Here is a 14,995-nt window from a genome sequence, read left to right as displayed (position 1 = left end):
ATAACTTTTGCTATTGCATATTAGATTGGTTTAAAGCACAAACTGGTAAATAAGTATTCTGAATGTCTAAAGCATTGGAAGGGGCAGAAAAGCTTCAGTGAGGCAGAAGAATGGCAATGCAGTTCCTACGACCATGGACAACATACTAAGCAGAGACAAATCTCCGTGGGAATGGTCCAACACTTCAAGATGTTTTTCTTGTTGTGCCAGGCCATTTGTATAAAATGTAGGTGATTTCTACAGCAATTGTCTAGTGAAAAATTTGGCAAGAAATTTGACCACACCTCCAAGATCTATAGTTAGTATTTCAGGAAAATGGGCAATTGTATGTTTTTGCTTGTATAAATTACCTATAGTGAAATTGGTAATAAGCCAATTTGCATGATTTTTCAGCTCATTAGCAATTTTGCATAATTTTTGTCCAATGGCTTTTAAAGCAAAAAATAAAACACCCAAAAATAGCAAGTAGTGCACACTAAAACTTTGCATATACAATAACATGTTGTTTGCCAGTTTTGTGTGCACTGTCGCCTTCATAAAGATGTTTGCAACTTAGTACATTCACCTCATTGATTGGAATTGATTTCATATGAAGAAGTGGCTGTAAATGATGACAGAGGGAGGTAATTTTTGGATATTTGAAAACTACTTGGGTGCTTTTAACATGCAAATTTTCAAAATGAAACTATCTGCCTCTGCATACTTTCCAAGTGCCATTTGTATGATCATCCAAAAAGAGAGCAAAATAGCATGCATACATTTAAAAATCAAATGCACGTGCATGGGTTTTGTCCGCCCCCACTAAACATGCCTTTATGGCTGCTCCTTTTTCACATGGCTAAAAGTGGGAGCAATATGGATGCTAGTGTGTGTTTTTAACTGGACAAAGGAACACAATTTACCCTAGGTAATTTTTGCACCCATTTACCATAGGTAAATGGGTGCAAAAATTACGCTTAAAATGCCTGCAATGTAACTTGTGAAATGCTTGTGAATAGAACTGAAGGCAGTATACCAATGGGGTACTGGCAAAAAAGCTTTACTTCAGTTTTATTCCAGTGCAAAAATTGCATTCAATTTATTTATTTATTTATTTATTATTTATTTATTTACTTATTTAAAAACTTTTGTATACAGTTGCTAAGTTAAATACCATCGCAACGGTTTACATGTAGGCACATATTTAATGTAGGTAAAAGTGTACTACAGTACATTCTAACAGGTGCCATTAAATTTATCAATAAAACAATCCCAATGGGAAAAACACAGGAGCAACATTGTAATAATTTTTTTCCCTGGAACAAAACTGAGGCAAAATGTTGATACACCTACCCTATGAAGTCAAACACATAGGAGTGAATTTGCAAAGGAGTTGTGCATATTTGCTTTTTGACAAACATCAAGAATTTGCATGGATTTTCAGTTTCATCAGTATTTTATTGAGCAAAAAAGGGGCAGACTTGGGGCATTCTGGGTTGTGGTTCAGAAGTATGGCCCAGATCTTAAAAGATACGCGCGGGTGTAGATTTGTTCGCGCAACCTGGCGCAAACAAATCTACGCACAATTTTAAAACATATGTGCGCTGCCGCGTGCATGTTATAAAATCTGGGCTCGGCGCGCGCAAGGAGGTGCACACATGTGCACCTTGCGCCCGCCGAGACCAAGGGGAGCCCGATGGCTTTCCCCGTTCCCTCCAAGGCCGCTCCGAAACTGGCTGCCAGTGCACGCAAGTTATGCCTGCCTGAAATAAAGATGGGGGGATTTAGGTAGGGCTGGGGGGTGGGTTAGATAGGGGAAGGGAGGGGAAGGTGGGGGGGAGCGGAAGGAACGGGGAAAGGCATCGGGGCTCCCCTAGGGCTCGGCGCGCAAAAGGTGCACAAATGTGCACCCCCTTGAGCGTGCATGTTATAAAATCGGGCGTACATTTGTGCATGCCGGGTAGCACGCACAAATGTAGGCCGCACGCGCAGTTTATAAAATCTGCCCCTGTGTGTAAACGCATGGGCCAGGGTTGTGCATATGGGGATACATTTTAAAACACAGCGTGCGCGCATACTTTTGTTCGCGCACCAGGCGCAAACAAAAGTACGCCGGATTTTATGATATGTGCGTAGCCGCACGTATCTTATGAAATCCGGGGTCGGCGCATGCAAGGGGGTGCACATTTGTGCAACTTGCGTGCACCGAGCCCTGTGCGCATTGCCCGTTCCCTCCGAGGCCGCTCCGAAATCGGAGCGGCCTCGGAGGGAACTTTCCTTCTGCCTTGCCCCACCTTCCCCTCCCTTCCCCTACCTAACCCACCCCCCCCGGCCCTATCTAACCCCCCCACCTCTGTCGCACAAGTTACGCGTGCTAGAGGCAGACGTAACTTTGCGCGCACCGGGCCGGCTGCCGCGTGCCATGTTCCAGTCCGGGGGCTGGTCCGGAGGCCGCGGCCATGCCCCCGGAATGCCCCTGGGCCAAAACCACGCCCGTGGCACTGCCCCCGGATGATGTGCCGACCGCATCACCCCCCTCCGACACGCCCCCAGATGATGCGCCAATCGCATCACGCCCCCGACACGCCCACCCCAAGAAAGCCCCGGGAATTACGCACGTCCCTGGGCTTTGCACGCACCAGAAGCCTATGCAATATAGGCTTGGCGTGCGCAGGGCCGTTTTAGAAGGGTTACGCGTGTACCTTATGCACGTAACCCTTTTAAAATCCGGCCCATGTTGAAAACAACATAGACACTTTCTATGTCATTGTCTATATTGTTTCTTGTTGTTTTTAAAATGAAACAATGGAAAAAATACAAAATTGTGTGTTTTTTTCTTCTATCGTTTTAGTGTGTACTCTTTCCAAAAATGTAAAAAAACAAAAAAAATGAGTATGCATAAACAAAATCAAAATCAGCCCTAAATGACACAAATGCTATCCCTATTATGTGCATACATGCCCTAGGCTCATACATTTATCCACATAATGAGTGATAAATTTTGTAAAAGGCCATTTTCACTGGTAAAGCACAGAAATTGCTTTGAAAATTACCCTCTCTATGTTCTGATATCTTCTTGTACTATAATAGTAATTATAATTGTCCTACTTGTGAATTAGTAAAGCCTAAGAAGGATTTATCTTATTTTGAAGTCTGTTAGAGCTGGAAAATTGGTAAATTAATGCTTAATAAATCCTGGAAGTTTCTTAGTAAACAGGTTTTGCATTTGCTACTGATGTAAGAGCAGAAGTCTTTGTCATCTATTCAAAATCTCACCGATGCATTCACAACTGAGAAAAAATAAGCTATTGGATTAGTTTCTATCAACAGCTTCAGAGAAAGAGCATCCATAAACATGTTAACTGAAGTGAACAGATACAAGGCACCAAATATTTTCTTTTTACCAATCTTGAAAAAGGAAAATAGTTCTTCTAAAAGTAAGATAAAAAATGTATACCTGGCCAGCTTGGGGGGGCCTCCTTTACAAATTTCTTATGGATTGGAAGTAAATGACTACATAAGGAAGTAAATATTGTTTACAAAATATGATAGCAATGTTTCTGTTAAATCTAGGTCTGATGTTGCAATTTTATACAATGATCGCTCTGTTCTTGAAAACCATCATGTGAGTGCTGCTTATCGAATTATGCAAGAGGAAGAAACTAATATTTTTACAAATTTGTCCAAAGATGACTGGAGGTGAGTCTTACATTTCAGCAGTCTGTACATAATGTGACTTAAGATCAAATACAAATCTCTATTTTCTATTTGCTCTGTGATGTCTAATTTGCCTTGAACTTATTTAACCCATTTCTAATGCTGAAAAAATGTAACGTAAAGAGAAATCACAATGGGGCAGATTTTAAAATGTACGTGAGCGGCGTACATTTGTGCGCGCTACTGGGCGCACACAAATGTACGCCTGATTTTATAACATGCGTGTAGGGCTTTTAAAATCCAGCCCATTTTGTTTTGAGTGAAAGCACTATACTGACGTCTGTTTTTCATCCCTTATTGATAGCTCGTCCATATTGTTTTTTTACTTATATTGTGTGATATATAAAGAGTGAGGTCCATGCCATTTTGAATTTCTTCCGTAAAAAATAGCACTGGCTTCAGTCTGACAGCATAATTTGAAATAGAGGCAACGACATGGCAGAAGTGACTGGAAATTGCTCCTGCCCCATGAACATTTTTAAGGAAATAAAGACAGCATTGGGATAAGTGGGGCAGCAGGGAGGATTGGATGAGATCCAGGAGCTTTTATTTATTTATTTATTTTCTGTAGCAGTAGCAGGGCTCAGCCTTCATTTTTAAAGCAAGGAAGGAAGGAATGCTAGGGGTGTGAATCGTGTGATCGATCGTCTTAACGATCGATTTTGGCTGGGGGGGGAGGGAAATCTGATCGTCGTGTTTTTTTTTTTTTTTTTTTTTTTAAATCGTTAAAAATCGTAAATCGGGGGAGGGCGGGAAAACCGGCACACCAAAACAATCCTAAAACCCACCCAGACCCTTTAAAACAAATCCCCCACCCTCCCGAACCCCTCCAAAATGTTTTAAATTACCTGGGGTCCAGTGGGGGGGGTCCCGGCGCGATCTCCAGCTCTCTGGCCACGGCTGCGTTAAGAGAAATGGCGCCGGTGGCCCTTTGCCTTTATCATGTGACAGGGCAAAGGTAGCGCTGGCGCCATTTTGGTTCCTGGCTCCCGACGTCACGCGTGCAGGAGATCGCTCCCGGACCCCCGCTGGACCCCCAGGGACTTTTGGCCAGCTTGGGGGGGCCTCCTGACCCCCACAAGACTTGCCAAAAGTCCAGCGGGGGTCCGGGAGCGACCTCCTGCACGCGGGCCGTATTGCCAATATTCAAAATGGCGCTGGCGCTACCTTTGCCCTCACTATGTCATACGGTTTTCCTGTGCCCTATTTAACGATACAATACAAATGCCCCTGACGATAAATCGGGGGCATTTGTATTGTATCGTGCACTAATGCTTTTGGACGATTTTAAAATTATCTGACGATAATTTTAATCGTTCAAAAACGATTCACATCCCTAATGCTAATGACCTTTCTTTTGCTTTTCTTTCATTTCATTTTAAAAACGAAATGAAACAAAACAAGAAATTTCATTAAATTCTCTCCTGTTTCATTTCAAACAAATGCATGCACATCCCTACATGCAAGTTAAAATCTGACCCATTTCTAATCTTCTTTTCAACTATAGAATTATATCACTATTTTTTAGAGGTCAGTAGTAATTATTTTAATTGTAACATGCCTTCATTGTCAAAAATACCCCACATTTAATTAGTGATATTTATAATACATGTAAAATCTAGTTTGGGACAAATTTTTGAAGAAAGAAGGAAGAGGGAGAGGAATTCATAGTTTTTAAATTCAAACAAGTGAACAAAATGAAAGAGATTACTTTTGCTGAATGATCTGAAGAACAATCAATGTCACAAACATAGCACATGAGTCCCTCTACTGTATAAGCAACAATATGACCATGGACTTAAACAACTGCAAGCTGTGTGCATATATATATATATATATATATATATATATATATATATATATATATATATATATATATATACAGAAGAGATTTTAAGGTAAGTTTTGCAAATATGTCAATACATGATAAAATGGTAAATAATACATGCAATACTGTCTGCACAATTTTGCAAGTATTATATTTGCCCTTTTATCATGCACTATTTAGCGATTGTGAACATCATCACAAAATATGTGCAAAATAGGTAATGAGTTGCATAATTATGTAAATCAACTCATTACCTATATTTGCATAGCTAAATAAAGTATGAAAGTGAATGCATATCACAAGAAACTTAACTACATGTCAGGGAAAGGTAATTAAATTTTTCTATGATAATGGCCGCATTATTATGCAAAATTTAACATGCTATTTACCTCCTAACTCATTTGCCTGAGATTAACATGGACAGTTATCATATATTAATTAATGTATGATAGCAGACCATGGTATTGCAGTCTAGTATGTTGGTCTCTAAAAAAACTCAAAACCCTTCTACATCTCAACGACTTCCACACTATTCTACAAGCCACCCTCCTGTCCAAAGTTGACTATTGTAATAGCCTCCTCCTAGACCTCCCCAAAAATGCTATCCAACCCCTGCAGATGCTCCAAAATTCGGCCGCCAGTATCCTCACTAATGCCCACAGAAATGACCACATCACGCCTGTACTTAAACATCTGCACTGGCTGCCAATCTCTTCCCTCAATATCATCCATAAATCCCTACATACCAAAAACATGCACTGGTTCAATGAGCGCCTCCAATTTCGCATCCCTAGCAGACCCACCAGAAACCAACATTTGGCAACCTTACACAAACCCTCTCACAAATTCACAAAGCTTAAATGCACCACAGACCATGCTCTCTCCATAGCAGGTTCTACACTCTGGAACAAAATGCCCCCCAGTCTTCGCCAAGAACGATGCCCTAAGAAATTTAAGCAGAACCTCAAGACCTGGCTTTTCAAGCAAGCATTCACATGAACTTCAATGACCTAATCCCCCTTTGACTTAATCTACCCTTTCCCCTCCAGCCATTGCCACCTCTCTCCCCTCAGATTTTCCTTTTTTTAGCCTTTGCTCCTCCTTCCCTTCTCCCTTATCTGCTTCCTCAATCCTCATTTCTACCTTACTTCACAGCTACGCACGCTGTAATTGTAAATATATTTCAAATTCGCCTCTTGTCTATGAACATATGTTTTGCAACTATGATTTAATCTTCAATTATGCATTCCTTAGATAGCTCCTCCTCTTGTTTTTTGGTTGCTCTCGCTTGTATTATTACTCAATGTTCCATGTTCACTGTAAAGCCTGTTGCTGTATTACTTTTTCTGTAAACAGATAAGATGTTCCAAACGATTGTTGGTATATAAAAAAACCTTAAATAAATAAATAAATAAATAAATAAATAAAATAATGTGCTTTTAAAATTCTAAATTGATTAAGATGAATCTAATTTTACCTGGATTATTTTATTTATAAAAACATGAAATGAATCAGGCACTAAAGTTGGTCTGTAGCTGCCTGGTATAATATGGGTTCTAGGACCCCGGTAACTCAGTACCACCCACCTCTATCTTCCTTTCCTCTCTTCATATGGAGGCTGATTGGCTGAGTGGAGATAGGAGGGTTGGGAGAGATAGAATGTTTGGCTGTGGGGGTGCAGGGCAGAGGGGAATAAGGTGTAGATTATGTCCCCTCATTGTCACCCCTTTGAACTTCACAGTGGTAATTTGCTTGCTGTTGGCTCAGGGGGGAAGGGGATCAAGTGAATAGGGAGGTCTAGATTGTAGGAGCACTCCATGAAGTTAGCAAGTAGCACATTTAAGGCTAATCAGAGAAAATTATTTTTCACTCAACACGCAATTAAGCTCTGGAATTTGTTGCCAGAGGATGTGGTTAGCGCAGTTAGTGTAGCTGGCTATAAAAATGGTTTGGATAAGTTCTTGGAGGGGAAGTCTATTAACTGCTATTAATCAAGTTTACTTAGGGAATGGCCTCTGATCTTACTGGCATCAGTAGCATAGGATCATCTTAGTGTTTGGGTACTTGCCAGGTTCTTGTAGCCTGGTTTGGCCACTGTTGGAAACAGGATTCTGGGCTTGATGGACCCTTGGTCTGTCCCAGCATTGTAATTTTTTATGTTCTTATGTTCTTAATGATATAGGTAAGACTTCTAATCTTCTAGATCTTCCTTGATTTTGTGGAGAATGGGGGTCATCATTTAACTTAAATAAATCTCTAATACTATTCAAAATTTGGATCCCTAGATATTGAAAATTAATGTGTACTATAATAAATTGAGACAAACATTCTGTAATCCTATGGCCAGGACCTACATGCATGAGCTGTGATTTAGAATAAGAACATAAAATTTGCCATACTGGGTCAGACAAAAGATCCTTCAAGCCCAGTATCTTGTTTCCAACAGTGACCTGTTGCACTTGGGCCAAGTTGGGGTTGATGCTACCCGTAGGGGGGGCCCTACAAGTCCCCACTCTCAGTAGGTGGAGCTGGCTGACTGATGGAGGCTGGCTGGAGCTTTGCCAATACCAGCCCTCATTCTCCATGGGTTGAGCCTTTGGGTATCAGGGCCAGCTGGAGTTAGGTGGGCCCCCATCCATGGTCTTTAAGAAGATGATGAGGAGGTCAGCCAGAGGACAACAACTGCAGGAGTGGAGAGTCTGTACTGGATGAAGCGGAGTCCCAGAGACCCGGGCGCCAATAGGAACAAGAGTCAGACAGAGGGCGCCCGAGCATAAGCAGGCTGAAACCTGAAAGGCCAAGTCCAGGACTGAGACTATAGAGGCATCAAGAAGCAAGCTGAAGTCAGGGCAGGCAGCAGACAAGAAACAGTGGGAAGGCAAGGCTGAGATCAGGTCCAGGAGATAACAAGCAGTGTAGTCAGGCGAGGCAGAGGTCTGGACTAGGAGAAGATCAGTAGCATGGACAGGCAAAGCAGAGGTCTGGACAAAGAGATGATCAGTAGCATGGTCAGGTAAAGCAGAGGTCTGGACTAGGAGATGATCAGTAGCGTGGTCAGGCAAAGCAATGGTCGGGTCCAGGAGAAGGTTAATAGCGTAGTCAGGCAAAGCAATGGTCGGGTCCAGGAGAGGGTCAGTCCGAGAAAATAGTTGAGTAGCATGAAGCACAGGAACTAGGAGAAGATGAAGACCAGGATCAGGAACACGGAAGGAACAGGAACCAGGAACACGAGGGAATCACCACGTAGGCAACGAAGTACACATCCAGCATGGAGACCTATTGCAAAGGCAACTAACAGGAGCTGAGCCCGGCCTTTTATACCAGAGCTCAGTGATGCCATCATCCAAGGCCGTGTGTTGGATTCCCGCCGTGGCCCCTTTATAAGGAAAGGAGCTACATGTGCGCACGCCTAGGGATGGCTGCAACATGGGACGGTGGCATCTCTCCGCGGACCACGCAGAGAAGCCCGTCGCGGAGCACAGGAGTCAGCCATGGAGACAGGAGCACCGGGGACGGCCCGAGGCCGGAGACAGGAGCCCACAGCTGTGAGGGAAGTGGAGCCAGACACTGGAGCAGGCAGAAGAGGGTAAGAGGGCCTGGCCGCAGGCCTGCCGCGGCCGGCACATGCAATATGACCAATCCAGATCACAAGAGCCTGGCAGTATCCCAAAAGGTAACTAGAGGACAGATTCAGGCTGGACTCTAGAAATCTTTGCATAAATTATTTTATTGATGTCAAAATTAAACTAAGCAGCTCTGCTACTGTTTGCAATTCTACAACAAAACAGTAATGTTATCACTTTCAGTTCAATATTGGCTTCTTTCTTTAGGCTTCCTTCACTTCCGCCTCTTTAATTTTCTCAAGAGTCTCTCATAAGGTACTTTGTTAAACCTTTCTGAAAATCCCGATACACTATATCAACTGGATCACCATTATCCAATGTTTATTCATGTCTTCAAAAAAAATAGCAAATTTGTGAGGCTAGACTTCCCTTGGCTAAATCCATGTTGATTTTGTCCCATTAAACTACGTTTATCTATATGTTCAGTAATTTTGTTCTTTAGAATAATTTCAACCATTTTTCCCAGCACTGACATCAAGCTGACCGGTCTGTAGTTTCTCAGATCATCTTTTTTAAAAACTTGTATTATATTGGTCACCATCCAATCTTCATGTACCAAAACAGATTTTAATGATTTACAGATTACTAACAGTGGGTCTAAAATTTAATTTTTTGTTCTTTCAGCACTCTGGGATGTATACCACCTGGTCCAGGTGATTTGCTACTTTTTAGTTTGTCAATTTGCCCTAATACATTTTCCAGAATCACTGAGGGGTTGATGGGTGTGCCGATTTTATAATATAAGCACACTGGCGTGCACATGTTATAAAACAAGATGACCAAATGTATGTGTGCACCGGATTTTAAAATTAGCCCATGCATGTGTGGGCGACCTGCGACTCATGCGCTCAGTGGGGGGTTGGAATTTTACCCTTCCTACCTCTTCCTTTCTCATTCCTGACCTATCCTTCATTTTTTTATTTTAATACTTATTGCTCCCTGGGAGCAGAAGAAATCTCCGTGTGCCGGTCAGCTACTGGTACGTGCTTCTCAAGAACAGTGGCTAATGGCGCTATTCCGGCCCACCCTCACCTCACCCCTCCCCAACCAGACCATACCCCCTAGCCCACCCCTTTTGCAGGGCCTGGCACTTTGGTGCATAACGGGAGTTACACGTGTGGCCGGGCCCATTCTAAAATGCGTGCGATGCGCACAAGGCCCGGCCCTGTGCGGAGCCCCCATTTTTTACGCTCGTGGCCCTTTTAAAATCAGGCTGTGAGATTTGTTTCCATTCTTCTGAATCATTGCCTTTAAATATCATTTATGGCATGGGTATCTACTTTACATCTTCCTCAGTAAAGATCGAAGCAAAGAATTCATGTAAACGTTCTGCTATAGCCTTGTCCTCTCATAACGTCCTTTTTGCCCCTGAATCATCTAATTATCTAACTGACTCCCTCACAGGCTTTTTTGCTTCAAATGTATCCGAAAAAGTTTTTATTATGTTTTTGCTTCCACCTCAAGCTTCTTTTCAAATTATATCTTTGCTTTCCTTATTAATGCTTTGCATCTAATTTGCCAGTGCTTATGCTGTTTCCTGTTGTCTTCATTCAGATCCCTTTTCCATGTTTTGAAAGATGTTTATTTGGCTAGAATAACTTCTTTCATCTTACCTTTTAAACTTGCTGGCAGTTGTTTGGCCTTCTTTCCAACATTTTTAATGCATGGATTACATTTGGTCTGGGCTTCCAAGATTGTATTTTTAAACATCATCATGTCTGATGTAAGCTCTTGACCTTTCTTGCTGCTCCTTTAAGTTTTTTCCTAATCCCTTTCTTATAATCTCCCTTTTGAAAGTTAAATGATATTGCAGTAGATTTCCTTATTGTCTTCCTTCCAGTTATCAAGTCATATTTGATCATGTTATGATTACTATTGCCAAGGGGATCTAATACCATTACCACTTTCACCAAATCATGTGTTCCACTAAGGATTAGGTCTAAAATTGCTCTCTCCCTTGTTGGTTCTTGTACCAGCCGCTCCATGAAGCAGTCATTTATTTTATCTAGAAACTAACTCCATAGCATATCCTGATGTGACATTTACCCTGTCAATACTGGGGTAATTGAAATCACCCATTATTGCTGTATTGCCAATTTTGTTAGCATCCCTAATTTCTGTTAGCATTTCATCATCTGTCTGTTCATTTTGACCAGGCGAACAGTAGTACACCTCCATTGTTATTCTTGTCCCCAACAAGGAGGGGTAACACCTCCATTGTTATTCTTGTCCCCAACACTATAGCAGGTCCTCAGAAACTCAGTACCTGCTATAGAAATATTTGGGTCGGATTTTCAAAGTTACGCGTGCCGGGCCTATTTTCAAAAGGCCCGGCGACGCGTTTAAAGCCCCAGTGGTGGAGTCAGAGGCCTCCAACATATTTGCCATTGTGTCAGGGATCATGCGCCGGCAGTTGGCCGGCGCACGTAAAGTTTTGAAACAGAAGTTAAAAAAAGAAAAAGGTAGGGGGGAAAGGGCAGGGGAGGTAGGGGAAGGCAAGGGAAGGGAAGGTGGGGTGGAGGGTAGGGAATTTCTCTCCAAGACCGCCCCAATTTTGGAGCGGCCTGGGAGGGAACGGGGGAAGGCAGCGCGGCTCGGCGCTGGCTCAGCATATGCAAGGTGCACAATTGTGCACCCCTTGTTTGCGCCAGTAGCATGCGCACATGTACACCCGCACACATGTCTTAAAATCTACTCCTTTGTGAGCAGGGCCGGTGCTAGCTTTTTTTCTGCCCTGTGTGAAAAAGTACTGTGCTGCCCCCCTGCCCCCCCCCCCAGGCCTATCAAATAAAGCCAAGCTTCATCCTGCAATCTATATTTTAAAAACTGACATGCCACCCCAGAACCCATGGATAGGAAAGGGTATTGGGTACCCTAGGCAAGCCTTACACACACTTCCACACCCTTTACAGACACACACAATTAAATTATACATTCATAACAATCTATCCCAAAATATTTAGCAGTAGAGGGATATTTGTTTGCTGAAGTGACACCACAATTTGAAATTTTTTTAGTCATATTGGTTGTATTGTGAATTGTCCTAGCTCTGCTCTGCACTTGTTCTGATGATTAATGCTATTTTGTTGTAGTTATGATGATTTCTGGGTTTCTGCAAATAGAATTCATGAAAAAATCAAAGAACACTTTATTTTTGTTTTATTACATAATTGATTGGATCTGTTTGTTTTCTTTGCTTTTTACATGATATACTTGTGCATTTATAAACTGCAATAAATAAAAAATAAATGAATACAGATTAATAACGAATTTTTAATTCTGGTAAGTGCTTGAAGTAATTCAGGTAAAAACTTTTTAAAGTTTCACACATGATGCATAATGACTGTTGCAAACTACTTAACCATTGTATGGTGCAGAATATAGCATTATTTATCAATAAGAATACAACTGGTAGGTCTTAGACCTGCATGCCTACAACCCACAATGTTAACCTTGTGCCCACCAAAAAATCAGTTCTAGCTAAGTTACAGGTATGTGTGTGTGTGTGTTTGTGCGTGCTATATGTGAATTATAGGGTCTCACAGGCACACAAACATATATAAATACACAAGCTCACACACAGACAGATTCACAGGCACATAGGCTCTCATACATACACAGACACAGACACACATACACACACACACACACTTAGACTCTCCCACACAGTCATACACACATAGAATCTCATACAGACACACATGAATGGACACACACACAAGCTCTCAGATACATACAGGCTCACCTCACACTCACTCACACACACACACATGCACACATACAAGCTCACACACATACATACATAATATGTATGTTGTGATCTGGCCATGGTGGGATGACATCCACCACAGTCCCATGGGCCTCCTATTATCTTCGGGCCATGGTGGGATGAGCTCCACCATAGCCCACCGATTTTCCTGCTTGAAGGGGAGTGGAAGCTCTGCTTGGGCATGCGCACATGCACACAAATGGAAGAAATACCTCTTCTTCTTCAGCCACCAGAGGGTTGAGCGCTGGCGGCCTGCAGCCTCTCTCCTTCTTCGGCCACTGGCGAGTTAAGCTCTGCAGACAGCCCCTGGGCCTCTCCTGCTGCTGCTGGCCTGCCGCCCCCTAGGTGAGCCTCACCATGCAAATGCATGTTATGCGCACCCGGTCACGCCGTTCATGATTATGAAGAACTACAGAACATCGTCTGCATAAAGAACTATGGAAACCAGAAATCACTAAAGGTGTCCTGTTCATATGCATGTGGGATAAGGAGCACCCTTTTTGGGTGCCCCACAACATACAAAACAGTAAAGAATACATTCCATTGGTGAGAATCATTTCCCTAGGAGAGTGGTATAGCGCCCTGATCCAAGTCCCAAATTCTTCTGGAAAACCAAATTATTGTAAGAAAGAGATAAGGAACGTCCAGAAGATCCTATCAAATGCTTTTTCTGCACCTAGTGAGACAATTAATCATTACTTTTGACGTTGTCTAGATAAGTGGATGATACTTAACAGGCATCTCACATTATTTGTGGAGTACCAGTTTGTTCAGTATGTATTCTTAGCCCAATTTCCTTTTCTAGCCTGAGTTGTAAAATATTTGTAAAAATGTTTACATCAGCATTTATTAGTGAAATGGGCTTGTAAAAAGCACAATCCAGAGGGTCCTTGTCTTTCTTATAGATCAGGGAGATAAAAGTTGTCAGTAAGAGAACCTGAAAACTCCTGTAGAGATCTGATACCTATAAACAAGAGTTTATAGGTATCAGAGTTATCCCTGAAAGACTTTTTTTTAAAAAGTCCACAGGGAAATCATTTGGGCCAGAACGTTTTTGCAAGCATAAGACAAATATGGCTTTGTAAATTTCTATCTCTGTGATTGGGCCTGTTAAGAAGGATGTTGCCTAAGGAGATAGAGTCACGAGGCCATAACCATCCAAAAAATATAATATATTTGCTTCTATAGACTCACCAGGTATAGAGTATTGATCCCAGAACACACTATTAATTTCCTCAGGGAAACATGTAAGATTGCCCTTTTTCGTCTCTGATACTTCTGATCACTCTAGGCAGTAAAGTTTGTTTAGATATTTTAGCTAATATTGAGCCCGATTTATTCCCAAACTCAAACTTTTGACACCCATATTGGAACAATTTGTTAATTTGGAAAACCTGCAAGGTTTTGAGCTCTTTCAGAATCAACGTCAGTTCTTTATTTACTTCAGCACTGCTCTGTGTTTATGTCCCAGCATGACAATTTTTTCTCAATACAAGCATTTTGTTTTGGTTCCCAAACCCATTTCTGATAACTAGTGTATGCAATGATTTTCCTTCTGAGAATAGATTTAAGTGTTTCCCAACACAGTGCAGGGTCATAGGATTCATCTGGGTGTATTTCCACAAATTTGTCTATTGTTTTATTACCATCTCCCCAAAAACGTTGAGAAGTTAGCTGAGTAGATTTGATGCTTTTTGCAGTTTTATCAGCTCGTGTTTTTGGAATAGATCATTTGGTGGTACCTTTGCCTGTTGTAGCCATGCTCTTATTCCAGCAAAAAACAGGGAAAAGTGTGAAAAAAGGGCAGCTGGTGGGAGCTCCTTCATCAGGCTGCTGCTTTTTTAGTGCATCAAGTGATCTCCTTCTTCCCAAATAAATTGAGTGGAAAACAAATCTAAAGCTTTCTATCCTATTTGCTTTAAGATCCTTATGTTGAGGTCTAAGGAAGAGCAAGAATTTCCCAGGTAGTGGATGATAGTTCTCAATCATAGAATTTTCTTAGGGAAGAAAAGAGTCCTATCTCTGAACTAAATAGATTTCAAGTCTTCAGTTGCCAGAATGGATCTGGAAGTCATACAA

General features: G+C 41.9%; 1 protein-coding gene across 7 annotated transcripts in view; it reads left to right on the top strand.

Annotated features, from left to right (window-relative positions):
• Positions 1-14,995, top strand: part of PDE1A (phosphodiesterase 1A) — a 733,908-nt gene that overhangs the window by 572,979 nt on the left and 145,934 nt on the right. For all 7 annotated transcript variants that reach the window (XM_029605930.1, XM_029605928.1, XM_029605927.1 and 4 more), the window contains one exon: positions 3,553-3,678. In XM_029605930.1, the coding sequence (XP_029461790.1) occupies positions 3,553-3,678 (126 nt within the window). The remainder of the gene's footprint in view (positions 1-3,552; positions 3,679-14,995) is intronic.

This window comes from Rhinatrema bivittatum, chromosome 6, assembly GCF_901001135.1.
Source record: "Rhinatrema bivittatum chromosome 6, aRhiBiv1.1, whole genome shotgun sequence".
NCBI classification, from domain to species: domain Eukaryota; kingdom Metazoa; phylum Chordata; class Amphibia; order Gymnophiona; family Rhinatrematidae; genus Rhinatrema; species Rhinatrema bivittatum.
Note: the sequence above shows the minus strand (reverse complement) of the source record. Positions and strands in the feature narration are given on the sequence as shown.